The 27149-nt window shown below is 40.4% G+C and overlaps 7 protein-coding genes and 1 pseudogene across 8 annotated transcripts; 6 read left to right on the top strand and 2 right to left on the bottom strand.

Moving 5' to 3' along the window:
- The first annotated feature begins 6940 nt into the window (after positions 1 to 6940).
- LOC116211125 (UDP-glucose iridoid glucosyltransferase-like) lies at positions 6941 to 9049 on the top strand. Its single transcript, XM_031545356.1, has 2 exons — positions 6941 to 7497; positions 8034 to 9049. The coding sequence occupies exons 1-2, from the start codon at positions 6984 to 6986 to the stop codon at positions 8927 to 8929; spliced, it is 1410 nt and encodes a 469-aa protein (XP_031401216.1). The 5' UTR covers positions 6941 to 6983; the 3' UTR covers positions 8930 to 9049.
- Positions 9050 to 9618: 569 nt separating this feature from the next.
- Positions 9619 to 11192, bottom strand: LOC116211134 (annotated as a pseudogene).
- Positions 11193 to 11577: 385 nt separating this feature from the next.
- Positions 11578 to 12159, top strand: LOC116211137 (copper transporter 1-like). The gene has a single exon (XM_031545371.1). The coding sequence runs from the start codon at positions 11662 to 11664 to the stop codon at positions 12037 to 12039; it is 378 nt and encodes a 125-aa protein (XP_031401231.1). The 5' UTR covers positions 11578 to 11661; the 3' UTR covers positions 12040 to 12159.
- Positions 12160 to 13285: 1126 nt separating this feature from the next.
- Positions 13286 to 14168, top strand: LOC116211132 (copper transporter 6-like). The gene has a single exon (XM_031545367.1). It carries the CDS (start codon positions 13299 to 13301, stop codon positions 13923 to 13925), a length of 627 nt encoding a protein of 208 aa, XP_031401227.1. The 5' UTR covers positions 13286 to 13298; the 3' UTR covers positions 13926 to 14168.
- Positions 14169 to 17206: 3038 nt separating this feature from the next.
- LOC116211135 (copper transporter 6-like) lies at positions 17207 to 18171 on the top strand. The gene has a single exon (XM_031545369.1). The coding sequence runs from the start codon at positions 17463 to 17465 to the stop codon at positions 17952 to 17954; it is 492 nt and encodes a 163-aa protein (XP_031401229.1). The 5' UTR covers positions 17207 to 17462; the 3' UTR covers positions 17955 to 18171.
- Positions 18172 to 19357: 1186 nt separating this feature from the next.
- Positions 19358 to 22535, bottom strand: LOC116211126. The gene is made up of 5 exons (XM_031545357.1): positions 21767 to 22535; positions 21110 to 21406; positions 20785 to 20986; positions 19949 to 20038; positions 19358 to 19750 (listed from the first exon to the last, which is right to left on the bottom strand). The coding sequence occupies exons 1-5, from the start codon at positions 22079 to 22081 to the stop codon at positions 19647 to 19649; spliced, it is 1008 nt and encodes a 335-aa protein (XP_031401217.1). The 5' UTR covers positions 22082 to 22535; the 3' UTR covers positions 19358 to 19646.
- A 229-nt stretch (positions 22536 to 22764) lies between these two features.
- On the top strand, positions 22765 to 24418 carry LOC116211133. The gene is made up of 2 exons (XM_031545368.1): positions 22765 to 22907; positions 23660 to 24418. Exon 2 carries the CDS (start codon positions 23680 to 23682, stop codon positions 24256 to 24258), a length of 579 nt encoding a protein of 192 aa, XP_031401228.1. The 5' UTR covers positions 22765 to 22907; positions 23660 to 23679; the 3' UTR covers positions 24259 to 24418.
- Positions 24419 to 24639: 221 nt separating this feature from the next.
- Positions 24640 to 27077, top strand: LOC116211131 (ras-related protein Rab11C-like). Of its 2 annotated transcripts, none has more exons than XM_031545364.1 (3): positions 24640 to 24912; positions 25053 to 25226; positions 26278 to 27077. In XM_031545364.1, the coding sequence occupies exons 2-3, from the start codon at positions 25062 to 25064 to the stop codon at positions 26764 to 26766; spliced, it is 654 nt and encodes a 217-aa protein (XP_031401224.1). In that variant the 5' UTR covers positions 24640 to 24912; positions 25053 to 25061; the 3' UTR covers positions 26767 to 27077. The 2 variants fall into 2 exon arrangements, with proteins under 2 accessions (XP_031401224.1, XP_031401225.1); XM_031545365.1 differs by having other exon boundaries at positions 24659 to 24912; positions 25049 to 25226.
- Positions 27078 to 27149: the final 72 nt, after the last annotated feature.

The following is a 27149-nucleotide window of genomic DNA, read 5'->3' as shown; positions in this document are numbered from 1 at the left end:
AAGAATGAAAGAGGTTTTTGTGTTGTGTTTGCTAAAAGGTTGTGATTAAATCAGGGGGTCTCTCGTCACTTGATGGGTCTGTGTGGTGGGCCCAGTGGACTGCCATGTGCTTTTTATTTTCGGTGAGGTTCATTGGCATATAAACAACAACTACAATCCCGTAATGTTGTTTTCCGAAAGGGTTAATTGATAAAAAAAAAAAACCAATTTTGCACGTATTCCGGTTTTTAGCACGAACTTTTCATAATTAGTCAAAAAGGTACAAACTTTGAGTTTAGTGCAACATTTAGCACGAAATTACATTGTCCGTGAAAATTAACGGAGAATGTCGACGTGGCACCATAACGGCGCTAAGAAGGCAAATGGAAGTTGAGTTGGATAGTTGAGCATGTGTCCGGTGGGGCCCGAAACCGAAAAGACCACCTTGCCCCCTCTTTTCTTCTTCGAGCGTTTGACAGGGAGGAACAAAAACGCAACTTCACTGTTCATCCCCCTTCCGGTCCAAAACGATGGCTTCTCGGCTAATTAGGGCTCCATTTAAGGGTGCATTAGGGGGAAAAATCAGAGCAAAATTGGGGAAATTTTCTGAAGTAGAAATTAGGGTTTTGGGGAAATCATATGGGGACATGAATCGTTGCCCAAATTTAGGTTTTGCGGTTTTATAAAGTAGAAATTTGATTACAATTACTCAAATTTTAGCAGCGAGAGTGGTGACAAAACAAAGGAGCTCGTGTGAATGATTTCGTTTGTTGAATTCATTATGGAAAGAGAGCCGCGGGATACTTCGAAAATTCAATATTTTGTGAAACGCTGAAGTTCTATCATCGCAGTGTTCGAGTTGTGCTCTTCACCTCCTGGAGCCATAATAATCCGGGAAGAAGATTTTGGGGATGTGAATTTTGGAAGATATGTGACTATTTTGATTAAACAAAGCTGAAATCGAATTGTTCTGATGGTTCACATGAATAATTGTTTTTTGTTGAATTAGGAGAATGCTCGTGGTTTCTTTCAATGGCATGATGCCGATGACTCTTGGCTATACAAGAGTGGCCTTGCGATCTTTAATGGCTAAAAGGAAGAATTTATTTGAGCATCTTAAACTAATGGAGGAGAAGATGGAAGTCACTGAGATGAAGCTGAACGCATGGGAAGACAAAGTTGATGACCTCAAATTGAGGACTCAGACACTTGTGAAAGAAATAAATGAGCTAAGAAATGTGAAAAAAAAGGCGCCAAGTATGAGAGGATGCATGTGTATGAGAAATGTGAAAAAAGGCGCCAAGTATGAGAGGATGCATGTGTATGGTCATATTGGTCATATTCATCTTATTAATCATCCTTCACAATTTGTTCTTGTTAAAATTAAAATATTTTCTCTACAACGTATACCTCTCATCATGCCCCGACATTCACCTAATTATAATTAAAAAGTTGAGGAGGGAAACAGGAAAAAGGACGAAGAAAAATTAAAAAGATGCCATGCTTTTGAATCCGCGCCTATTATCCGAAAGCAAAAACCTACTTTAGGCTCTAAATTGAAAAGTTGACACGAATGAATCATAAAAAGATATAAAACTGGAAAAAAGGAAGAGTTTACTGAAAATAAAGAGAAAGTTAACATGGTAAAAGCAAAAAAAGTCGAAACAATAATAAAAACAAATAGGAAAAAGGGAAGAGGAGTTTAGTTAAGCATAATATATATATATATATATATGAAATATATGACCCCTGATATGATTACAAAGACATATATAAGTATAAATATAGGGATCGGTAAAAAAGACCGTGACATGAGATTGAGATCCAAGCCCAAGGCTAGGCCAGCATTTTAATTAGGAAATGTGCTTCTGCACGTTCAAAAGAATCAGATTATTATGAACTGATAATCAAATGATCCTGTGGTCATCACATTGCATATGGTCCCACCATCCACATTTGCTTAATCATCACTCTCACTCTCTCTCTCTCTCTGTCTCTCGGCCGGGGCCATCCATTGTCAGATTCCTTTTCTTTTCTTGCTTTTGTTAATCAGCTGGTAAACATATATTGGATGGGCCTTGTCATGAGCTCTAACCTATTGAATTGTATCAAGCTCGTCTTCTGAGTTAATACAGTTTAAATACTACGGAAATAAAGGTATATTTGTCTCTACGGTAAAAAAAAAATGCAGTGAAATAAGGAGACTAGACGTACATATCGCTTATTATAATTTATATATAACGAAATATCATCATTGGAAAGTAAAATAAATTATGCGAAAAGAGAAGAAATTACCCATAAAAAAAAAAAGAGAAGAGAAGAGAAGAAATTAATAAAAAAAACATTAAATCATTTTCAACAGTACGGGTATATTCTAAATAAACATGGACTCGATATATATATAATATGGCGCGCGGATGTTAAAGTCGCTTGTAAATGTGGAACGTTTTACGTACGTGTGGACGTGAGGAATCTGAGGTCACGCAACTGGCATGATGTGCATTAATAGCACATGCTTTGCATATATAATTGGATCATTGACTCGGAGAAATCTTTATATATTTTATTTTTTGCTTTTACCATGATTCGATCACTAGTAGCATCCCTGCAGGTCCGCACATATATGTATGATAGTCAATAGATGATCATGAAGATACTATGCACATAATGAACGAATCTATACACACACATATAATGTTAACTTCCAGTACGTTCGAGATATCGACATGCATTCTATGAGTTGTGGGGTTACAGACCTGTATTCATTTAATTTTGGTCTCGTGATTATTACCGCATACTAAATGGGTGAAAGGGCTATTAGAAGAAGAGGACCAGTTGCATGATCAAAGAAGATAATAAAAGATAGAACATATGCTTTTGCTTCGACAATTGTAGTACGTGGCCTCAGATTTTCCTTTTCACAGTTGAGATCAATCACCGACGTTGGCCCCATTGTGTCTGACAGTTCCAAGACAACTAAATATTGACATATTATTCTTCGTCCACGGATGCGCAGACCATCTGTTATATTCCACGCATGTTAAAAGCGTTATCTTCCCTTCTTCCTAACCAATTATTCCTAACAGGTCGAATGGGAGTTCAAGCTGGAGACCATCTATTATTGTACGGGATGGCGGAGTATTGAGCTCATGAATGGGCTTTGGAAATGGGATTGGGCCTAAGCCCAGACTCCTGAATGGCCCACCGTACGTACGGTACGACAGAGAGAGAGAGAGAGAGAGAGAGAGAGAGTTCGTTAATTTTTCTGGTCCAGGGAGAAAGTTCGTTAATTGTCGGTCGGCCGTCCGGGAAACTACCAGAACTCTCCCCGGTTTACTTATAAATATACTCCCGCCTTTATCAACCTTTCTGTAATTCGATTTGAGTTCTTCGTCAGCAAATCTCGGAGCAAGCAGTCAGCGCCTCGGCATCCATTCAAAAGTTTCCGATACAAGTCTGTGTTCTCCAGATCATATTTTTAATGATGCTTGCTTTTGGGTCACGGGATTAAAAAGTACAATTTTAGCTAGCCGTACTTCTGCGGAAGAAGTGAAGTTGCCTAACACGAGCAGAATGAGCTGATCAATCTGACCAGCTCACGTACGGAAACGGAAGTGAAACCGCCTTCAGAGATCGAAGCTTCGAGGTCACGCTTCAAAGCCAAAGCATTCTGTCTCATGACTTGACCTTTCTCGTCAGTCATCACTGTTCCTATTGCTCTCTCTGCGCCATTTCGCTCCAGTTGCCCCTCCATCTCCAAGCCCACCTCCCATACACGGCTCAGGTATCTCGCATACACTGTCTGGTCTGGAAAGCACGGCCTGCATATCACCGGCACGCCTTCTGAGAGGCTCTCGAGAGTCGAGTTCCAACCGCAGTGAGTCCAGAAGCATCGCACAGCAAGGTGCGCTAGTACCTCCGTTTGCGGAGCCCACTTAACAACTGTCTTCTTTTACCCACTCTATCGGCAAACCCTTCAGGCAGGAACTCAATCCAGTTGAACCCTCTAGCTGCTCCGGGCCGGACAACCCACAGAAAAGGCAGGCCTCAATTCTCGAGTCCCCAGGCCATTTCAACTAGCTCTTCCACGTCGACAGAAGCTATTGTTTGACGGTTTTTATGACGCCGCGACCGTACAGGCCGTAACTAGTAATATAAAGTACGTAGAATATTGTTTCCACGAGAACTTGACCTAGAATTCTACTAGCGTTTGAATTATAACAACCTAATTGAAGTCAAGCTAATAGTAAATTCGGTTCTATGAAATATAAAGCAAATTAAAACAACCGACGATCAATTAGTGAGACGACCTAGAATTACAATTTTCCCCACACTTTGCTAATCTGATCTACTCCCTCTTTCCCTAATTCGATTAAGGCACAATCTATTAACCTCAATTTCACAAGTATTTCCTAAGTATCTTCCGAATTGTTTAGGAAAAATATCTAACTCAACAAATCCCATATATTCCTACAGGAATTGTAATTAAACTAAACTCATTAAGTTTCAACTTGAATTGGCTACCTAAGGTGTGTAAGTATATTCCTATCTCGCCCAATAATCAACTTGATTCCTCGAGATTGAACTTAGGCTACTTTATCCATGTTCTAAATCTAAAATTCCTTTTCCATGTTCATTTAGATTAACAAATCATAACAACTGTTGATCTATCAATTGCAAGCCTTAAGCACGAGATATAATAAATAGATCAAGATCTAAAACTAATTAGATCAACATAAAATAAACAAATTAGCCAAGAGTGGGTTTAATCTTAATCCTAGCATATGAAATTTAGTCCATAAGAATTACAAAACATATAAGACGAATTCAACATAGACATTAAATTCAAAAGATATCAACAAAATATTAAGAAAATTCAATAAAATCCAAGTCGACTTCTTCTCTATGGTGTCTTCTTCTCCTTTGCTGTCCACACCTTCAAAGTCACGCCCATGCTTTCTCCCTGAATATCTTTCCTAAAATCCAAGAACAATATCCCAAATAAATCAAAATATCGCCCTCTTAATTTTCTTCTTTAAATATTCTCGAGACCCATGCCGGATATCAAGAAAGTTGAATTTCAGCCAAATGAACGACCTGCCACGGCCTGTGCTCTCTCAGGTCTGTAAACCAACATCGCGCACCGAACTCTAACTTGTTGTTTCTTCCTTGTTTGAGCTCCAAATCACAAACTGTTTAAACCATTGCGTTCCTAACTCGATAAGCTTCTATCCATATGCAATTTGCACTAATTACCCAAGTTAAACTTGTCAAAAATCACGAAGAACTTAGAGGCTGCGAAAGATCAATAAACTAAATGACTCTAAAAATACCAAAAAACTAATAAAAACTCCTAAACCTCTTAAAAAATGCAAATGAATGAAAAATAATTAAAAACCTACTCAAACTAACCTAATCTCGACAAGCTAGCTCCTATTATACCCGTTAAAAGTGCCGAATAACTCTATTTTTGTAGAGTTAACAGCTATGCTTCCCAAGCTCAAGTAGACAACTGAATTGTCTTCTTGGTTTTCAAGCCATAAAGATGCACTCGGTTTTTCCTTCCCGTGATGTACTGATTGAGGACGGTGGGGCAATTTTGTGCAGCGGTCCCATTGGCAAAATTGGCACGCCCTTTTGTTTCGGGAGCTGTGCTGGTATTGATTGCTCTAGGCAGTCCACCGTGTTCCGGATAATCGCCGAGGCGATGCTCTCATCCAATACTTTGTCGGATTAACTGCAGCAGCGACTCCAAATCCACCATGCCAAAAAGTGGCAGATCCTTGAACTGCGACAGTGACTCTAGGAACGGCCCCTCATATCTCATATCGAGGGATGCCACAAGGGCAGCAAAATCTCTCGAGGAGAGTTCGTCTTCCGAGAAGCTGGCAGGTAGTGATATGAATGAGAAGTTGGGGAAATTAGACTGGTCAGGAAAGCTGAACTGTGTGTGAGCTATTGTGATGGAGAAGCCCTTTGAGTGCAGAGCTCCTCCCAAGCTGAACATGGGAGTTACGAGCCCATGAAATGGATATGGGACCAGAACCACACTGCAACTCCGACCTCTTTGTTGTTCTTGCTCTTCCATCTGACGTTGTTCTTGAGTAAATTAACCTATGATATAGACAGCTTTGGGACTTTATGAATCACAGGAGCTCGTAATGCAATCTTTTGAGATATGGGGAATGAATTGTCCAGTTTATATCGGTGGGAACCGTGAAACAAGCTCAAGTTATTCCTCGTGATACAAGGCATTGAAAGCATTGACTAATACGAGGATGCTACTGTATCAAGGATGTAACTTTTTTTATGTCATTGCAGTTTACCCGATTCTTCTGGAGAATATTCCCCGCCTCCACAGAAGAGGCTTGGCCGCTGCATTTGTTAGAACAAGAAATGGAGCCATACGGCAAGAAATGCTCTGTTTGTTTCCAAGAAATTGGACTAAAAGATAACCTCACATCATCACCGAGGAGAAAGTGGCTGCTTCTGATTTTGTAATTCCAAATGTCACTATCACCGAGCCGGCCGCATTCTTGAAATCTATAATTGATTATAATATATATTTTTTGCAATGCTCAGAAACTTCCTTCGTTTGGTCTGTTTCTCTGTCTTGATGTTATTTCAGTTAATCTATTCTCAGTAGAAGAGGGGGGATGATCATCCAAAGAATTGGTTCTCTATATGACGGAAGCAGAATAGCTGCTAATGTTTCGTTTCATCATTCAACTTTGATCTTCACTTGGACACCGCGCAAGTGTCTTGCCCCTAAACTAAAGTATGGAGGAAATTTACTCTCCAGCCCATGCTAAAAATTAAAGAATTATTAACACTGTATATACATGTATATTTGTATATAATGATGATGATTAGGTAACCGGCAGGGGTTGGTTTGGATTTAACAAGGAACAAAATGAAGGGGCATCGGATATTATTATGTAAGACTGCTTTTGGTGCTACCTGTCTTTCAACATCACATCAGCAGTCCGCAGCCACCTAAACGGATGAACTCCCAGAATTCTTATACATCTTCAGAGAAAAGTGTCAGGAAGAGAGAGATGGAAGGGGTAGAACAGAGGAAACATCGAAGACTGGTTCTAGTCCCTGGTCCATTTCAGGGGCACTTAACTCCTATGCTTCAGCTGGGAACCATCCTTCACTCCAGAGGGTTCTCCATCACGATTGCTCACACAAAATTCAACCATCCCCATCCTTCTAGTCACCCTGATTTCCACTTCCTATGCATAGAAGACAGACTATCCAAAGATGAGGTCCAGTCCCGAGATCTAGTATCTCTCGTATTAACTCTTAACACTAAATGTGAACAGCCCCTTCGAGAATTCCTAGCTCAAGACCGGATAGCTTGCGTCTTTTACGATGCCCTCATGTACTTCTCAGAATCGGCAGCTCGTCCTCTGAAGATTCCAAGTGTCATTCTGCACACAAACAGTGCTGCAAGTTCACTGGCTCGTTCCTTCTTACACCAGCTAAAGGCTCTAGGTTTCATTCCACTACAGGGTACAAATCTTTCGCTATATATATATATATATATGATCGATTTCTGTTTATTATACATACACACACACACGTGTGTATATATATATATATTTATGAATTGAATCAAATATTGTAGCGACATCTAGAATTGGTCAGATATATAAGCTTTTAAGTAAATTGGTCACTCGACTAGAGGTCCAAATGACCAATGAGTAATGCGAGGCATTTAGATATTTCATTTTGTGAATTTAAGACTTATAACATGCATCAGTATGTTTCTAAAGCCAGCTTCATGGATAACTGTTCGTCCACATTCCAGTAAGAGGTGTAATTGCTTAATACGGTATTGGACTTCAGGTCCCGATTTTTACTCTTTAATAAAGACTGTTGTTCTTCCAGCTCATATTTGCTTCATTTCAGTATCCTGTATCCTCCTTATATGTATTTGCTTAGTAGCCTCCCTCTAGTTTTTTTTAAGATTTTACTATATAAGAAACTTGACTTGCGATGTTATATATATATACACATCAACAAAGAATTGCTCTTGTCATCTGCAGAGTCCATGTTGCAGGACCCTGTGCCGCAACTTCAACCTCTCCGTTTTAAAGATCTCCCAATCTCCCATTTCGGGAGACTAGAAGATCATCTGCAGCTGATATCCCTGGCTGGTGATATCAGAACATCCTCAGCACTCGTGTGGAACACCCTCGAGTGTCTCGAGGAATCACCACTGGCACAGCTTCGGGAAGATTATCGGGTTCCAATCTTTTCGCTGGGCCCTCTAAACAAACTAGCTCCTGCAGGTTCGTCCTCCTCCTCTACTGGTCTCTTGGAAGAGGACAATGCTTGCATCTCTTGGCTCGATAAGCAATGTCGAAATTCGGTCATCTATATAAGCTTGGGGAGCATCGCTTCCATTGATGACAGGCAGTTGATGGAAATGGCTTGGGGGTTAGCCAACAGCGGGCAGCCCTTCTTGTGGGTTGTCCGACCCAACCTAGTTCGGGGTTCTGAATGGAGCGGGTTTGAGTCACTCAGCAAAGGGTTCAAGGAGATTGTTGAGGAGAGGGGCTGCATTGTGAAATGGGCACCACAGAGGAGGGTGCTGAGCCATGGTTCTGTAGGAGGATTTTGGAGCCATTGCGGGTGGAATTCTACTCTAGAGAGCATCTGCGAAGGGGTCCCAATGATCCGTCAGCCGTGTTTTGGTGACCAGAGAGTGAATGCAAGGTATCTCACCAGTGTATGGAAGGTCGGCTATGAACTCGGGGACGGTGAGAACGACAGGAGGAGTGTTGAGAAGGCAATAAGAGAACTCATGGTGGGGACACAAGGGGAGGAGATGAGGCAGAGGATGTCGAAGTTGAAGGACAAGGTTGAGGTTAGTATTCAAGAAGGCGGATCATCCTACGGGTCCTTGGAGAGGTTAATTGAGTTTCTTCAATCAATTTAGCCCGATATCCAAGAGAGCCGGTTTGTGTGTGTGTAAAGAGCTAGCTTTAGTTTTTGGCAATTAGGCATCAATCCATTGTATGATCAGATTTGCTCAAAACAGGGGAAATTCTTCGGTTCATAAGATTTCTAAACACGGAAAATTTACAGCCTAATTAATATTTTCTACTTGGTGGTTGTATTGCTTAGGTTGTCAAGTAATGTCACTGCTTTGCTAGTTAGACTATGTTTGATCTAAGTAATCAAGTTCACCGAAAATACGGCTCGATGAGACCTTTCCCTGGTAATGCTAGACGTAAGATTCAATGGGGTTTCCGGCATTATCGATTCAGTAAAGACTTCCAGGTGATCAGCCAAGAAATATGTAAGAAGATTTATTAGTAGTATAATTACCGTAAATATTTATAAAGCTTCATGCAGTAGCTTCATTATCTGCTTTTATTGTTCATATATTAAGCACTCACAGAGTACCAACCCAACATTCCACAGTTTGATAAATGTAAGCGCTTAAAAGAAATATATAGCAGGAATGGAAGAATGAATAATAATGAGAGAAGTTTTGCAAAAGATAAAGAGTATCAATAAGTGAAAAACGACTAATTTCATTAAAGGTGTGTTTGATTCAACTTAATTAAATAAATGCTTAAAAATTAATTGCAAATTAGTTATAAGAAAAAATGAATGTAAGAAAGACGAAAAGATGAGAGATAAGATCTAAATTACTTCATCATTAAGCAAAAAAATCACTTAATGAAATAAGTAAAAAAAATTTAATTTAATAAAATAAGTCATTTTTCACTTATTGTTACTATTTATCTCTTATAAAACTTTTCTCATTTTTATTTATTCCTGCCTTCTTTCTATACATTTATTCTCTTAACTAATTAAGTATTTAAAAATTAAGTACTTAATTTATTAAACACCGCCTAATTCAAAAAATTTTACTTATTTCATTAGGTGATTTTTTGCTTAATGATTAAGTAGTTTAGACTTTCATCTCTCATCTTTGCTTCTTTCTTATATTCCTTTTAACTTGTAATTAACTTTTAAGCACTTATTTAATTAAATTGAATCAAACGCACTCCTACTCCAATAAGCACATCACAATCACACCAATCTAGCTTAATCCGAGATCTCAATGGCCTTGACCCCGGGCTTCTTCTCCTCAACCTTGGGGATGGTGACTGTAAGCACCCCATTCTCCATGGAAGCCTTGACTTGATCCATCCTTGCATTCTCAGGCACCCTAAACCTCCCCATGAACTTGCCGGAGCTGCGCTCGACTCTGTGCTATGTATCATTCTTGTCCTCCTTCTCAGTGTCCCTCTGGCCACTGATCTGGAGCACGCGGTTGTCCTCGAGCTCGACCTTCACCTCGTCCTTCTTCAGCCCCGGAAGGTCAACCTTGAACACGTGCGCCTCCGGGGGTCTCCTTCCAGTCGATCCTGCTGTTGACGAATGCAGTATTCTCCCGGAGGGCATCAGGGAAGCCAGAGGAGAGGGAGGTGGAAGAGCCAGGGAAAGGAAAGTCCTTGAAGGGGTCCCAGACATCGAGTGAGAAGGGGTCGAAGACGTACATTGCTCCTTTGGCCACCGAACCAGCTCGGAATCAGCGACATTTCCTACTGAGTAATTGAAAATACAGAGACTATATAGAAAGCGAAGTAGAGGAAGATGCTTGGTGATTCGCAATTGCTCTGAGATCTCTGACGTAGAAGAGAAGGGTGAGTTGAGGTATACATACAGAAGCCGGGGGGTGGGGGGGTTGTTCTGCTGTGGCATCTTCCAGAGACATGTTCAAATTGGCAGTTAATAACGAACTTTCTCGTACATAGGAGAACCTTGTAGCACATTCCATCCAAAGCTTACGCAGTCATGGGCTCAAAACTAAGGAATCTCGGGCCCTGTCAGTGGTCCCATGTTCCATTTCTGCATTGTTGCCATGCCTTTCCACAATTTTCAATGTACAACACAAACTGGCCCGAGTCCAATTCCAAGGGAATGAGGTCTTCTTACACAGTTGTGCCGTCTCTGTGTGTGTGTGTGTGTACGTCTGTCTTTGTTTGTACGACTGTCTTTGTTTGTTTGTACTGCAAAATCATAGATGGGACTGAGAGATGGTGCTAAAGCTCTCTCTCCGGCGGATGTGTATGTAGTGCAGTGCCGGGCTGTCAGCTTCACTTCATTGGACTAACGGCATATAGTTTAAGGAAAAAGGCAAGCACTTCAGATATTTTAATGCCCCTCTCACTCTTTGGGCCATTATCGAGGTTCACCACTTTGTACCTTGACAACGACCTAGAATATAAATATATATCCTATCAAATAAATATTCAATATTTGATCGAGAGTTTTGAACTGAAATGTTTTTGGCAAGTTTTCTTTGTATGAATGATGCAATGAGAATTTTCAGAATTCGAAAGAATATGTGTGCAGGAGTGTAGATTTATCGAACAATGTGTTTTGTTCGTAGATTTGCCAGATAATTTTACTGAAAGGAAGCTTTCTTGTAGAGTTTCGAAAATGCCCAAAGCATCAATATATATTATACACTACACATAGCTAGGGTAGTACAGAAATTTGCAAGTACGTACATACACATGGATTCATATAATATATATAGCTTTTCCTTATATGGGACTTCCGTGTCTCTCCCTGTATATAAATTTATGCTTCCACTTGCTTTTACACCCCTAGACAGCCAGCCTCGCGATAAAGAAAAGGAAAGATCATATGGCCTTCTCATGGGCCAAGACCAACACCGAGATCTTCTTCCCCAATTGGCCAGGCCACAGCTTACTTTCCTACGTGCTAGCCCTCCTCCTCGTCTTTCTGCTCTCGGTGTTCGTCGAGTGGCTATCTCACGTGCGCCTGATCAAGTCCAACACTGATAGCGTGATGGCTGGGATTCTGCAGACATCTATGTATGCCCTTCGAGTGGCGGTGGCTTATCTGGTGATGCTTGCAATCATGTCATTTGATGGTGGTGTATTCCTATCCGCGGTCGGTGGATACACCTTCGGATTCTTGGTTTTTGGCAGCCAGATGTTCAGGAAGTGGCGGGTCGGGGACTATCAAGAACCTTCCGATCTTCCTCCATTGAATTGTTGATGATAGTTCATATATATATATATATATATATTGTAGTAGCCAGCTGCAACAACGGGCTCTGTACAATTTGCAGAATCTTCTGTAGGTTACATTATGGTATCTAGACACGTATATTTTGCTAATATTTTCCGTTATATAATTGTGCATAAGTAGTTTCATATCGTTTAGTGTATGAACTTCCAATAATTAAAGTTCATGTTAAGTATCCACCGAAAAAAAAGAAAAAATTTCATGCCTAAGTGAGGATTAGCCTCAATGAACTCAATATATATATATAAACTTAAATATCTCCCTGGTCTTGCCAGGAAAATAAAAATCATGGCTATTATCAGCACGCTAATCTTGAGTGCTTGTGCGAAAAATCAGGAACCAAAAGTGAGGTCGTAAGAAGTTAATTATAAGCCCGAACTAGTGCGGCACTAGGACAAGCATTTATCAGGACTGCATTTTCTTTTTGTTGTACACATCGAGTCGAGAGATATCAATGAAAGTACAATGAAAACAATAGATATTGAAAGGAGATTTTTATATTTAACCAAAAAACTCGTCAATAATCAATTTATTCCCATGTCAAAAGTTGTGCAGTCAGTGTATTAAGAAGTACCACGAGACTATATATAGAGAGAGAGTACTAGTGACACGTATAACATGGTAATATCTGCCGGCTATGATAATATCGGTTGGCAGATGAAATAATAAAGGGGTTGACTCCGAAACTAGACAATCATGACTCCATGTACACAGACTATACTTACAAATTGTTATCTACCCCGACTCATATGAAATTACGATGTGACTGTATGCAAGTGATAGATTACAATAATTCTTGTATTCAATAATATTATAGAGTTATCAATTGGTGCCACACATTACATTGGCGATGTTATAATTATTTCTATTCAGCAAGAAAAGGACGTGTTAATAATTTCTATTTGACTTTGGGATTGCTGTTAATTAGCCTTTGATTCTTCCACTGTAATCACGTCTGGTTGGAAAATTTCTGATATGTGAAAGTGTTGTATTGTATGCAACAGTGGCGCCATGTGGTAATACCACAAGTTTGTCATTTTGATTTTTAATATGTAAATAAAAATAAAATATATATATTGTTAATAAAAATAATATTTTTGATGTGTTTTGTGACAATTACCATTGCACACAAGGCGTACTTCATGTGCAGTACATAACGAGCATAACCTTCCAGATAGAATGTAGCTAGCGATGTACTTCATTACATATATTTCTGTGTGTGTATATAAATGTTCTTAGTTTCATTCTCGTCTCCATCCCCCTTGTATATACACACACATATATATCGTCCATCTCACATTCAAATACCACAGAGCCATAGAACTCAATTCTTCAACCCTCTCGTCTTCCTTTTTCTTCTTATAGTTATTCAAAGAGAGAGACAGGCAGATATGGAAGGAACGGGGGATCACGATCATATGGGAAGTCACGAGATGAGCTACACCCACATGACTTTCTACTGGGGGAAGGACTCCGAGATCCTCTTCCGGGGATGGCCGGCCACTCGCGATGGCATGTATGCCCTTGCTCTCATCTTCGTATTCTTCCTTGGGGTCATCGTCGAGTGGCTCTCCCACTGTAGTCATGCCAAATTCTCATCAGGCAGCTCCCCTCCCAGTACACACTCGTCGCCACCAAATCGCATCATGACTGGTCTCGTCCAGACGGCCTTATACGGCCTACGTGTTGGCCTTGCTTTTCTCTTGATGTTGGCGGTCATGTCATTCAACGGCGGGGTCTTACTAGTCGCGGTGGCGGGGCACGCTGTGGGCTTCTTTCTCTTTGGGAGTAGGGCCATTAGGGCCAAGCCAGAGGAGAAAGCAGTATCGTCCGATCCTTCGCCATGCGGCTGTTGATCTATCCTACCATTAGCTGATAATATATTTCATATATCTCACAGTACCCACTTGCTCCGTGTTGCTATAATAAGCGTCTATTTTATTTGGTGTTCATCAAAGTAAAATTGTGAACAAGTTTTTCAATTTCGTTTTTTTTTTTAATTTTTATCTGGTAATTTTCATGTTTATCCTGTAAAAAAAGAAAGTGAAGAAATTTGGAAATCTATGCCATATATACATTATGCTCGATGCTTTTACGTATATATTTCTAATGTAATACATTTTTGCTTCCTCAAATGTATAGGGCATGTTCAGTTAATTACACAATGCATGAGATGATAATTAGTTTTGTTTGAGACCTACGATACGTAAACAAAAGAAAAAGAAATGCAACATGTGGGTGTAACCCCTCCATCCACCTTGTTATTTCTTCCATGTCACCAAAGCATAGTTTTCTGATGATAGGGTAATTCCATATATAGTACCTTGCTTGCGGAACAATAACGTACATCCTCAATTCGGAGGGATATTGGATTGATCTCTCCATATCTATGAAAAAAAAGAAAGAAAGAAACAAAAAATCTTGCGATGATAAACATCTGATTAATTAATTGATAGCTTTATGATACCTATAATAAAATGGCAGGGCACAGAGTCTCGGGGTCTAGCTAGAAACATATGGAAAAGATGTTTCTAACGTGAGAGGACGAGATAAGAAAAACAATAAATTTACTTCTTAAAAAGAAGCTGAGGATAAGTATATATCTTGGAGAATTGCAAAGTTAAGTCGAGCCAATAAAAAAAAAGTGTAGAACAGTGGCGCACGCTCTCGTCTGTTGACTTATAAATCATAAATTTAATACCTAGTAAGGCTATATATGCTATTTTATTAGTTATTTAGAATTTTTTTTCATTATATTACACTTCAAGCTTTTCTTATAATCGAAAAAAAAAAAGTTAAGTCAAGACACGGCGACTTTGAGGAGAAGATATTCATTGAGTATTATTCATTGTGATTGAGTGTTAAATGATCAAATGACTGAGTAAATATTTTCCCGACTTTAAGAGATGGGACAGTGCTGTACTAGCTAGCCGGTTTGGAAATAATCAATAACAAGAGATATATACAAGCAACACAAAAAAAAAAGAGCTATATATCAGAACTGATAAAATAAATTAGATTCGGCAATGAAAAGGTATCGGACTTTACTAGGATTCGCAATATTTACATTAGCCCACTGATCGTCACGCACAATATATATATATATTCGGTAGGAAACCGGGCAAATGCGCAAGGAAAGAAAAGAAAATACAATAAAAACTAAAAATTATGAAAAATAACGATGGGTATGGATACTGCAATAATATAACCGAAAAACAGTGCTCCAGGATAAACCGGTGGACAATGATAACGATAAAGACCAAGAAGCAATTGAAGAGCTTTCCTCGCAAAGCAATCCGCACACGAGTTTCCTTTACGGTACGTGTGCTCAATTCTAACATTCCAAGACGTATCCAACAGATTGTCAAGCAATATTAGTTACCCTTAATTAGTATATGTAATTGAAGGGCAATGAGAAAGCAAAAGAAAGTAGATTATGTTGTTTTTCAAGAAATCAACATGACACCAAAGCCTTACCCTTACATATGTATAGGTATACATACATATATATATATATATATATATATGCCCCGTGCCAACATTTTATTTTTCTTTTTCGTTTTTCATTGAACTCCTAACATAATTTGTCATATCTATTTAGCAATTTAGACTTACTAATCTTGCGACACTTTTTGTACCAGATACACTATAATAAGGTCTGTAGTGTATGGTATTATGGTATATATATAAAATAACCACGAAAAAAGAAAGGAAACACTAAAATGGAATATAATGTAGCGGGAGAGTATGTGTCCGGTGGGAGGACTTGTTCAACTTTGGGACGTCAAGAACGAAAAGTACAAGCACTAAAAACGGCAAGAATCAGGCCTTTCTTTCTTTAGACTTGGAGACGTACCGTAGAGGAAAACGCTTTTTCCAAAAAAAAAATCCCCTAAAAAAAAATATCCTCATTAATAATTCATGACGAATTAGTCGGCCAATTAATTAATTAAGTGAAGTCAAATTAGAGGGAGTTAATGCATGTCGAGTTTTCTAATTTCTAAATTGGAGAAAAAGGCTAATTTTGAAAAGCTTGTAGCTAGCTGGTAGAACTTCTTCTTCTTTTTTTTTTCCTTTTTTAATAAAAAACCACAATAGACTTTGTTTCGTAAAGACTCTGTATGGTTTCGGTAGGATCTGTCTGGTGGAAATTGACCAATACATTTAAAACAAAAATTGATATTATCTTTACCCCCAGAAAGAAAAAAGAAGATATTCTCGGTAATGTCACCGATTAGATGGTGAGAAAGTCATTGGTGTATAAGGAAACAGTATATATGGTCGTTTGATTCTTCTCAAGTATATGTATAGTGAATATACTTCATGTCATTCATAAAAATAAAAAAGAATATATTTCATGTTATATTACAGTTGATACAATTGTTTGAGCTTCAATTCTTCCAGCATGGAAATTTTCCTCGAATTTAAATAAAATCAGGGAATATACAAAAAAAAAAACTCTCGTCTAAATTTATCGTACGTGGTTGAGAATTCAAACTGATGATTGATACAATTGGCCTCATTCGTTTAATTTTTGTTCGATACGACTGAAAAGGAATATTACATCAAAGACCAAATACATAAGGTGAGTAAGTATAAACTCACCATCCATAAAAGTTTTCCTTTCCCTGCAAATGCAATGACAGGTTGGTTTACAATATATAGATTGAATAATACTTACAAATAAAACAATTGTATATTTTTAAAAATAATTTACTTGATGTCAAGTCATTTTACTTGATTTTTATATAATTTTTCTTAAATTATCATTAAATTATTCAAAGTATTTCAAGTAAATTCATGTGTATATATCATATATGTTTTTACTTTTATTTATCCGTGCACTCTGTGTCCAAAAAATTCAATAAACACCAATTAATTTAGTTCGAATTGAGATAAAACTTTTTAATTATAAATTTTTTTCATTGGCAATTCAGAAAGATCCAAAATTGAGATTTAATTTAAAAGAAATAGATGACAAACTACTTGAATAATCTATATGTATGGGTATATTTACATGAGGTATATGTACCATAGGATTTTTCAAGAATGCAATTGACAGCAAAATAAAACAGAAGTTAAATAAGAAGAAATGCCGCGTGAGCCGGACGGCAACGAACAGCAAATGTTGTTGGGAATTTTCTGTACTGCAATAACCAATTCCGATGGGGCATCGTATCGTATTGTACTGTACTACTACTCCCTTCCCCCCCTCTCTCTCTGTGCACCGTAGGACCAAATTATATGCCATCCATAAAGGTCCTTTCATGATCAGTTTTGGCATTTTTCCATAATATCTCCAAAAAAAAAAAACATAAAAAGAAAACCTAGCCCTACTCTCCACCCAAATTTCTTCATTTTCCTTTCCCTTCCCCCCAAATTGCACTGCAACCATGGACATGGGCGGCGGCATGGGCGGGATGGCGCCGCCGCATACGGCCAACGCCACCACCGGGGCGCCGGCTCCACCCCACCACCCCCACAAGATGACGACGATGATGCACATGACCTTCTTCTGGGGCAAGGACGGCTATATCCTCTTCTCCGGCTGGCCCGGGACCAGCACTGGGATGTACGTCCTCGCCCTGTTCGTCACCTTCGCCCTCGCCGTCCTCGTCGAGTTCCTCACCCGGTGCCGGCTGATGATGGGGCAGGGCGGCGGATTGGCCCGAGGCGTCGCCAAGACGATGGTGCACGCGATCCGCATGGGGCTGGCGTACCTGATCATGCTGGCTCTGATGTCGTTCAACGGCGGGGTGTTTATCGCGGCGATCGTGGGGCACATGGTGGGGTTTCTGATATTCGGGAGCGGAGCATTTGGGAAACGGGGGGAATTGCAGCCGCCATATGTGAAGACCTCCGATGTTCCCACAATGAATTGCTGAGCCTGAGGATCACCCTGAGGCCGACCGGATCGATGCAGCAGCAACAGCAACAGCAACAGCAAAAGCAATGCAGTAATATCATCATCAACTTAAATCTTGTGTAATTAATTAACGTAGCTTTTGCCTTTGTCTTATAATATAATAAGACAGGACCTTCCTTTTGGATTTTGATTATATTATTAAAAAAATAATTATTATTATCTTATCTTATATATAATAACTTCGTCTAATCTGTAGGATCATATCACATATATGTATATATTATGGCCGTAAAACGAGAAGAGAAATTGTCACAGATCCTTCCATCAGAATTTGCAGCTGGGATTGTATATACATACTGTGAATGGGTTGGAGCAAGAAATTGCTGAACAAGAAGTTGCTGAACAAGAATTGGCAGGGACCATAGAAATGGATGTGTACGTGAATTGAATTGAATTGAATACAAAGGCAGACAGATGGAATGGACCCTTTTATCTCTTCCTATCCATCCATCCACTACTCCAAGCGAATGAATGAATATTAAATTAATTCCAACACGATTGGACACTTCGGTTCGAGACCAAGCCCAAAGTTTGAGTGGCCCAAAATCGGGCTATAGGAGGAGCACAATAACAGTAGTAGTAGTAGTGGTGGTGGTGGTGGTCGTGGGGCTAAACCCGAGCTGAGCACAGCATTGCATAGCTGACTGTTGAGAGAGTGAGTGACACTGCCCTGCCAAGCCAACCCCAACAGCCATGCGTTACCCAGCCCAGCCCAGCCATCATGACCAATTATTTATTATTTGTGTTCCAGTGAGGTGAGGCCCCACGGGTGACGACAAAACATTCCAATGCTTTGCTGAGCATGGGCATGGACTGGTTATTATTATTATTATTATTGTTGTTATTATTATACTAATTAATTATTAGCGCGTGCTTTGCTTGTGAAGTGATTGATGATCGGGAATGATTGTTCGATGCCTCTCTCTCATTGACATCCATTGCCGCCCCATCAATCAATTACGGGCCCCTAAAAGGCGAAGCTGATGCCATTTTATTTTGGGCCTATCCTGTCCCTCCGTGAATGGGAAAGATGATCCCAGCCCAGTCCCAGGCATATATATTTAATTATCAAACATAAATCAATCAATAATTTCAATCAACGAATGCAATTGTGGGGCAGAACTCCCCTTAGCATAATAATAATAATAATAATAATCATTTGTCGAGTTCTACTCCTGCGTAGTGGTTTTTATGCTCAACATTAACAAGAAAATTTGATCTATGCCGAACGCCCCGTCCCAGGCCAAAATCGACACATTAATTTTACTTCCAATTCTAATTCCAATGGCCGCCCGCTAAGGCCAACTTCTTGTGAAGAGTGGAGAACATAGGTTTACAAGAAAAGGTAGTCTCAGCTTCTTCTTGAATAATTGTAGAACCAGATCGGGCATATGATTTTTATTTATTTGTTAAGGAGCAAGACAGATTGCAGAGTAGAGAGACCCCAACCCCATTCCATACTTGGCTCTTTTTTATCATTTATTAATTATAATCCCACCTTCCTCTACTACTACTGCTACTACCAATACTGTAGATAAGTACCCTGAACAAAAAGTCTGAGCTATGCCTTCGATTTCGCTCTTTATTCATCCTGTTCTCCGACAGCGAAAACGATCATCCTTATGTCAGCCTACAGGATCAAAGAGGGGTGTCAATAGATCCATTCGTGGGGAAGGCCCGTGTCGTTATTGTTAAGGGCTGGAGCCGCCTGGGACTGGCTCTTCTGTTGGAATTTCAATCCTCCCAATCTTCCATCTGCAGAAGAGAACAGGCACTATGAACAAACTTGCAAAAAAAAGGACATTAGACTAGATCAGCGGGATTGAGGAGCTGAAACTAGCAGAGAAATGAAAGAGACAAAAACCACATCAATTTCAATTTCAATTTCACGGTGGAATAGAAAATGACTTTTGCCAAAAGAAGATTCTCTGGTCAAGAAGACAAGAACATTACCGATACTCGCCCGTGGCTGAGAATTCATCCTCTCAAAGTGCGTCATTAAGGCCTGGGCCACTCTAGCAGGAATCAGAACCGTCGAACACCCTGATCAAGAAACATCGGTATCAGCTGGTTCGGTTCCCGACGACGAAACGAGGTAGCTTGACCTACCTCCGGTGCTAATTTTGTTATTTAGTGTGTTGCGGTCCCTGGACGAAGATTCCCCCGTTGATTCTTTGGTGACTTTAGCCCCTACTTTTAAGTTAAGCAGCTATAAAGGTCACGGGTCGCTACGCTAGTGGTATCTTAGAAATTGGAATTGCATTGAATCCGACGAATTGCAAACAGACAATACAACATTCAGAGAACTTGACGAAGCATCTAACCACTCCAACTACTACGGAACCCCATCCCTGTCAAAAGCCCAAGTACAAAGAGATAATAAAGAACCCAGAACCAGATTGCAACATGTTGAGACATATTGTCTTACACCAAAAAAAATTAAAGAGAAATGTACGGATTTATAAGTGATTGGATATCATAATCTATCAGCTCAAACTTATGAATTAGAAATGGGCTCAATCGCTTATAAGTCCAATGATATTTTACATAGTATCGAAACGGATTACGCTTTCGCATGCACCTGCGGATTCACATCACGCTAAGTCTAGTTTTGAGGTAGCCAAATTGCACATCACCTTAGTCACGTTGTCACATAAGGACGAGTGCTGAAACATATTGTTCCATCCGAAAAAATTAAAGAGAAATTAATGAATTTATAAGTAATTGGGTATCACAATGTATCGAGTAGTATTTTACTGAACACAAGACTAAAAGAAGTCTGCGCTTACTGGGTTTTTTCCGCGATTCAGCAGAACTGCCAGCTCCACGGGGCAAGAACACGCCGGTCCCGCAAGACCTGCTTCCAGAACCCCACTTGCTAAGGAATACTGCCTGCATACCCGATCCCGATACCTGATGGTTGAGCTGATGCTGCAGATGAGATCGCCCACTGGTCCTTTGCTCGGTTTTGGCCGGCATTGGTAGATTGAACTGTATTAAGAAGGTCTCAAGTTTAGTGAAAAATACTCGAAAGTAAAAATAAAATAAAATTCAATAAAGGTGGTCGCACGAAGCTTCCAGGCCATATTAGACGATAATGAACACAATACTTACCTGCGGAGGTCCTCGAAGTTCTATGTCCTCCAAAATGGCCCGATTCGAGTGGTGAACTAGATTCGGATTGTACTTGCGTGAAGCGGGCTTGGGAGGTGCTTTGGTCCTCAGTGAATAACTGTCAGGACGTTCAAGACCTCTCGTGGCTGATACTTCCATCTTCTTGAATCGATTGATTAGGTGGTATGGAAGAACTTCCCCGGCACGTTCCATCTCGGACTCCACGGGAGGGGTGACCGGAGGTGACCAGAAGGGAGAGTGAGGTGAAATCGAAACATCAGCTGGACCCCATGACTCCTTTGTACCCATAAATACCCCAAAATTATAATCAGAGCGGCTCTATTACTGTCAAATCCAAATCGTAGCAAAATCTCTCGAGATGATTTCATAGCAAAGCAAGGTGAGCTGAAAAATCAACCGAGAATCTAAAACAGAAAATGGCAAATCTAAGGGCCTCGTCGTTAGTTGCATATAATAATAATAATAATAATAATAATAATAATAATAATCTCGAAGAAAATTGCCGGAGATATGGTCAAAACAAACTATATTTATATATTCATTTATCCGTCAGCAAAAAGTTGGTTGTGGCTGCGGTTCGATTAAAAGAATGAAGAATCTGTCTTGATTGATTGATGGATTAGAGAGGAGACCTACCTGGCACTGCTGGGGGAGGGCCGAGAGGCCAATGCTGGGCCGAGGCAAGCGGTCATCGTCCTCCTCCTGAAGCATGTAATGAGCCATACGGCGGGTCAACTCAGCTGTGAACCCATCGTCCATTTCGATGTCGTCCTCGTCTCCTCCTCTGTTTCCTGAAGCAGATGAAGGCGAGGTCGGACCTGATTCCGAGTTCGACCCAGAAGAGGAAGAAGAAGCAGTAGTCCCTTCTTGACGAAACTGGTCTGACAAGATCAGTGGGTGGTGAATCTGAGGTGGGAGCAATGACTGTGCTCGGTGGAGGTGAGCAGCCATAATAAATGGAAGTTTGGCACTTCAGTTCAGAGCAATCAATCAGAAGTACATAGGATGTGAGGTGAGTAGCGGAGGATTGTCAGACAGGAGGAGGAGGAGGAGGGGTTTTGATGATTCGAGGTTGCCGGTTGGCGAAGTTATAATTATTAAACCTTGAGCGGTCGTCCCGTCAGACCCGAACACAGAGTGAGAATATGCTCATGATTTACCAACAAGAACACACCCACAAAACAGACCCTCCGCTGTTATGCTATGCTATGCTACGCTATGGAGGAACCCAACCCAACCCAAGCACGGGAGGAGAGGAAGGAAGGACACGAAGGACAATGAATGATCTTAGTTGCGATTTTCAGAGAAGTGAATTGGATGCCTAGCGCAACTGCAAGATTTGAGGTTAGAGGAGAGGAGAGGGCCTTTAGAATTAAATTGCCAACCAACCATTCTTCATAACCGTGTGTATTTTATATACGTATAATAATAATAATAATAATAATAATAATAATATACTAAACTAAATTAAGTCATTGGGTATTAGAACCAGACATCAGGACAAGAAAGGCATGCACATATACATACATACATATACATATATATATATATATATATATATATATATATATAGTTTTGGCTGCGTTGGGGGCAAATATGTGTGTGTGTGTGGGAGTTAGGCTTACTAGGACAGAGCTTGAAGGTCAGTTGGGTTTATTTATGGGTTTTAATTAGTAGTTGGATTGGATTGGATTGGACATTGTCCCAGCCCTGCAGCTGTTCAACTTCAGCTCTCCAGCCATTCGTTGGGACTGCACTTTCGTCACCAAAATTGAAAGTACGACTCCTCTTTTTATTTATTTATTTTAAGATTAGAGTATATTATGGTGATTCCTGAGTATAAGGCTTCTATCAATAGTATCTTCCTCTCTGTACTTCTGAAAATAATAATAATAATAATAATAAAACTACCAGAAATGAATTCAGATATCTAAAAATTAAATCTCAAGATAAATCTATATCAAGTGGTGTTTTTTTTTTTTGGTAGGATACGCATACATGTTATCCCAGACCACATTTCAACTGTAAGATTATCGGTATACGTTGAGAGCTTAACTAATAGTTATTGTAAATTAATAATCATGGGGGAGAAGAGAAGGAATTTGGGTGCATGACAGGCAGATGATTTGCTGTCCAACCTTTCCCTAGTTGTTAGCCCGGTTGGTGATGAGGAGTCCGTAAACTATGGAGTCTGTCTTCAGTTGAATTGATGTTTTCATACATGCGATGATCTCAGGGAATGGAATCAGAATAGGCCAATAAAGATTCTCAAGGGGGAGAGTTTGAAAATCTTCGTCTTGTGTGGTATATGTGGTATGGTCAGATAAGATTCTAATAGATACCTCTTTTTTTTTAAAAAAATTAAGTTTGTGAGTACACACCACAGGTTGCTTCCATTTCCAATGTCTTCCATGCTTCGACGCCACTCAATTCATGCCATTGCATTGGCAGCCAACAAAAGGCAAATACACTCGATATATATAATTTCAGACTCCTCTGACACGTTTGCCTAATTTCCGATTCCCTCAGCTGCCTCCAGTGGCCGAAGTATGCCGGTCGCATCTGGATGCCTCTTGCTTACATCCGCGACGAGGATTCACGTTATGGCCTTGGATGGCCTCATCAATGTGAACTCCCTCTTCACCGTGGCACTCTTTCTCGGCCTCACTGCCACTCCCGGCTCCACCATCTCCGCTCCAATCGCACGGGGTGGTCTCAAGGCCTCCTGTGTCGCGGACAACGAAGTGGCCGAGCAGCTGGTGGCCTTCCACGTATACTCATTCAGCTCCTTCCTGTTCTCTAGCCTAATAGCTCTGGCTCTGAAGCAGGCCATCAAGATCACAGATTGGCCGGGCAGCGGAGGCGATGACTGCTGTGACATGCGCAGGATTGACCTCGGTCACATTAACCTTGCCGGTTTGCGGGTCGGGATTCTGGTATCGGGCGTGGGTTCGGTGTTCGGGTGCGGGTTCTTGATGATGGCTCTCGTGAACTTGGTCCAGATCAAGTTGGGGACTTTGGCTTGCGGGAGTCTGTATACCTTGGCTGCAATTGTGCCCTTAGCGATCCTAGTCCCATCGGCACTTTTTATTTACGTTTGCCTTGTCTTTTATTCATTTAAACATTAAAGTTAGATATTATTAGTTACATATTGTTTTTGGAGTCCTGAGTATTACTATACGGCGATCAAAAGATATTAATATGGTAGGATCGACATTGAAAGAAAAATATTAAAACTTACTTCTTGCAGTACGATATGACATATAAACGAGTATCATAAATTTTTAGCACTGTGCAATAGAATCAGGATAGCGAAATGTGTGACATAAATAGACAATTTCTTATATCATCATAATAAGTTCTTAAATGAATGATGAAAATGCTACTAATAAATGGAAATGTATGTTATGGTTTTGATATTTATAATAATAAAAATAAATAGTTTCCAGGCTTGGTCACAAAAAAATAATAATAATTAGAAAGAGAGAGGAAAGAATTGAGGGGAGGAGGTTTGGTTTGGCCGTTTCAAAAGGCCATTTCATCACTCTCATCGTTTTTTCCGTTTCTCGCCCTCCGGAGAGAAAAAATAAAAATGGCGACTTGACAATGTCAATCGATCCCTCATCTCAACACAGACGAGACAGCTCCCTCCTGTCCCGGTTCTGATTCCCTCTTCCCTCCGTTGAATTTCCCTTCCCCCCATTTCCACCTCCTTTTGTCTCTCCCTGTCCCCCTCTCCTCCCAATCGCTCTCCATTTCCACCATCTCGATCACCTTCCCAGGTCCGTTTCTTGATGAGCTGCTCATTGATCTCACATACCTTCCTCCTCGCATTTCGATTTGATTTGGACTGAATTGACCGCTTCTCTGTGTTTCGCGTTTTGATCTGTGATTGGTTTTGATGATTCGATCTGCTAGATAGGTCTCGGAGATGGCTAGTCGGGTGGATCACGAGTACGACTATCTATTCAAGATCGTGTTGATCGGAGACTCCGGCGTCGGCAAGTCCAACATCCTCTCGAGGTACACGAGAAATGAGTTTTGCTTGGAATCCAAGTCCACGATCGGCGTGGAGTTCGCCACCAGAACTTTGCAGGTGAATGTGCTTCTCTCATCCTCTGATGCTTCCTCAATTTTCACCTTTCGCCACTGTGAGGTCTTTGCTAGGTAGTCTGATCCTCCAATTAGCTCTCTGCACCATCAATTTGGCCGTTCATCGTTGCTTGCTGTAAATATAGTAACGATCTAGCATATATCAGTGTGTGGGCACACGTTCCTATGAGGTGCTCCTGCTACATGAAGCAGTCCACTTTATTGTTAGCATATCATCGAGAGCTCTCGCCGTCTTGAGGTTCTTGAATGGAGCATAACTCGGGGGTCACATGCCATGCCAGAATAAGCTGCTTCCCCGTTTTCACAAGCATAAGCTATTGTTTTGATGACTTCACCAATCAATAGACATCGATTACTGTAATGGAAACTCTCATTGCATAATGTTGATAACCGGCTTGTATCCAAGATTGTCATTTCGCCTTTCTATGTTGTAATCTAATAAGTCAGCATCCCCCCTGAACGATATTGAACAATCAGCAGTAGATGGAAGATAGACTGGATCTTATCTTTCAGGGCATGTGGTGTTTGATAGGTGGCCTGGGTTATTGGACATGGAATCTAGCCGGGAATGGTCATTCTTCTAAACATTTATCGTGCAATGTTTAGTAGTCAGATGGGGCATTGGAATGTATTGTAAGAAGGAAAGGTGTGTATATCCTAGTATCCTTGCTGATCGTGTCCTATTTATGATATGCATATATGTTCTTATAAGTGGTGTATGTGAGCTTGTCTGACTGAATGTAGTCAAGCTTCTTTTATTCATTTTCCTTGGAGAAAAATTGTTTGATACGAGTAACTTCTTTAGCAAAGTTGACTTCCAGTAAATTTATTATTAACTCATGGTGGACACTGGTCTCGAAGTTATCTTAAGTTTAAAACTTATTTGTCTGAATCTTCAGATGGTATTAGAGAGGCTGGTTATTGATGAGTGTATAGGAGAATGAGACACCGAGTTGTTCAAGCAGATGTCGCCAATGAATCGTGATCTGAAGTTAATGCTAATCTTATAATGCGACTAAAACTCTTAAATGCAGGTAGAGGGAAAGACAGTCAAGGCGCAGATATGGGATACTGCTGGTCAGGAGCGGTATCGAGCTATTACTAGTGCTTATTATAGGGGAGCAGTTGGGGCGCTTCTTGTCTACGACATAACCAAGAGGCAGACTTTCGACAATGTGCAAAGGTGGCTTCGTGAGCTGAGGGATCATGCAGACTCTAACATTGTTATAATGATGGCCGGGAATAAGTCTGACCTGAGCCATCTTCGAGCTGTTCGAGAATCAGACGGCCAGAGCTTGGCTGAGAGGGAGGGCCTTTCATTTCTGGAGACATCTGCATTGGATGCAACAAACATAGAGAAGGCATTCCAAACAATTCTGTCCGAGATATACCATATTATAAGCAAGAAGGCATTGGCAGCTCAGCAAGCAGCAGGTGCTGCTGCAATTCCCGGTCAGGGAACCACGATTAATGTTGCAGATACATTGGGGAGCGAGAACAAGAAAAGCTGTTGTTCTACTTAGGACAAAGATTCGATAGAGGGGAAGGTTTTTCCTGCAAACAAAACCCATTTGCTCGCGGGACGGACAGGTCCAAAGCTTTGTAGAGTACCTGATTCTTTTTCTACCTTGGAATTCTGATCGTGGAAGTGATACTGAATAGCAGTACTATAAGCTTTTGAGTGGTGCCGGGAAACCTAACCTATCTCGATATACTTTCTTTCTCTTGTCGTCATGTTTACAGTTATATCTTCACACTGGAAATGTCAAGTAAAGATAGTTGGATGTTCGGGGTAGCATGGGCAAATCAATGGAGATACTGTCTTTATCCTCTCTCTTTTTTTGTCACTTGATTTTCCCGGAAATGGATCTTTTTAGGTGAATGGGATAAACTTCATCTTCTCTTT

The sequence above is a fragment of the Punica granatum genome, chromosome 6 (assembly GCF_007655135.1).
Source record: "Punica granatum isolate Tunisia-2019 chromosome 6, ASM765513v2, whole genome shotgun sequence".
Taxonomy (NCBI): Eukaryota; Viridiplantae; Streptophyta; class Magnoliopsida; order Myrtales; family Lythraceae; genus Punica; species Punica granatum.
The sequence above is the reverse complement of the archived record's forward strand: the minus strand, read 5'-3'. Positions and strand labels throughout refer to the sequence as shown.

Bases quoted from the DNA above. Each gene is read 5' to 3' on its own strand.
- LOC116211125 (XM_031545356.1), top strand. From the start codon at position 6,984: ATGAACTCCCAGAATTCTTATACATCTTCAGAGAAAAGTGTCAGGAAG. The intron at 7,498-8,033 runs GTACAAATCTTT...TGTCATCTGCAG, and splicing joins AGGTTTCATTCCACTACAGG to AGTCCATGTTGCAGGACCCT.
- LOC116211137 (XM_031545371.1), top strand. From the start codon at position 11,662: ATGGCCTTCTCATGGGCCAAGACCAACACCGAGATCTTCTTCCCCAAT.
- LOC116211132 (XM_031545367.1), top strand. From the start codon at position 13,299: ATGTTCTTAGTTTCATTCTCGTCTCCATCCCCCTTGTATATACACACA.
- LOC116211135 (XM_031545369.1), top strand. From the start codon at position 17,463: ATGGACATGGGCGGCGGCATGGGCGGGATGGCGCCGCCGCATACGGCC.
- LOC116211126 (XM_031545357.1), bottom strand. From the start codon at position 22,081: ATGGCTGCTCACCTCCACCGAGCACAGTCATTGCTCCCACCTCAGATT. The intron at 21,407-21,766 runs GTAGGTCTCCTC...ATGGGTACAAAG, and splicing joins CCCTCCCCCAGCAGTGCCAG to GAGTCATGGGGTCCAGCTGA. The intron at 20,987-21,109 runs GTAAGTATTGTG...TTCTTAATACAG, and splicing joins AACTTCGAGGACCTCCGCAG to TTCAATCTACCAATGCCGGC.
- LOC116211133 (XM_031545368.1), top strand. From the start codon at position 23,680: ATGCCGGTCGCATCTGGATGCCTCTTGCTTACATCCGCGACGAGGATT.
- LOC116211131 (XM_031545364.1), top strand. From the start codon at position 25,062: ATGGCTAGTCGGGTGGATCACGAGTACGACTATCTATTCAAGATCGTG. The intron at 25,227-26,277 runs GTGAATGTGCTT...TCTTAAATGCAG, and splicing joins TCGCCACCAGAACTTTGCAG to GTAGAGGGAAAGACAGTCAA.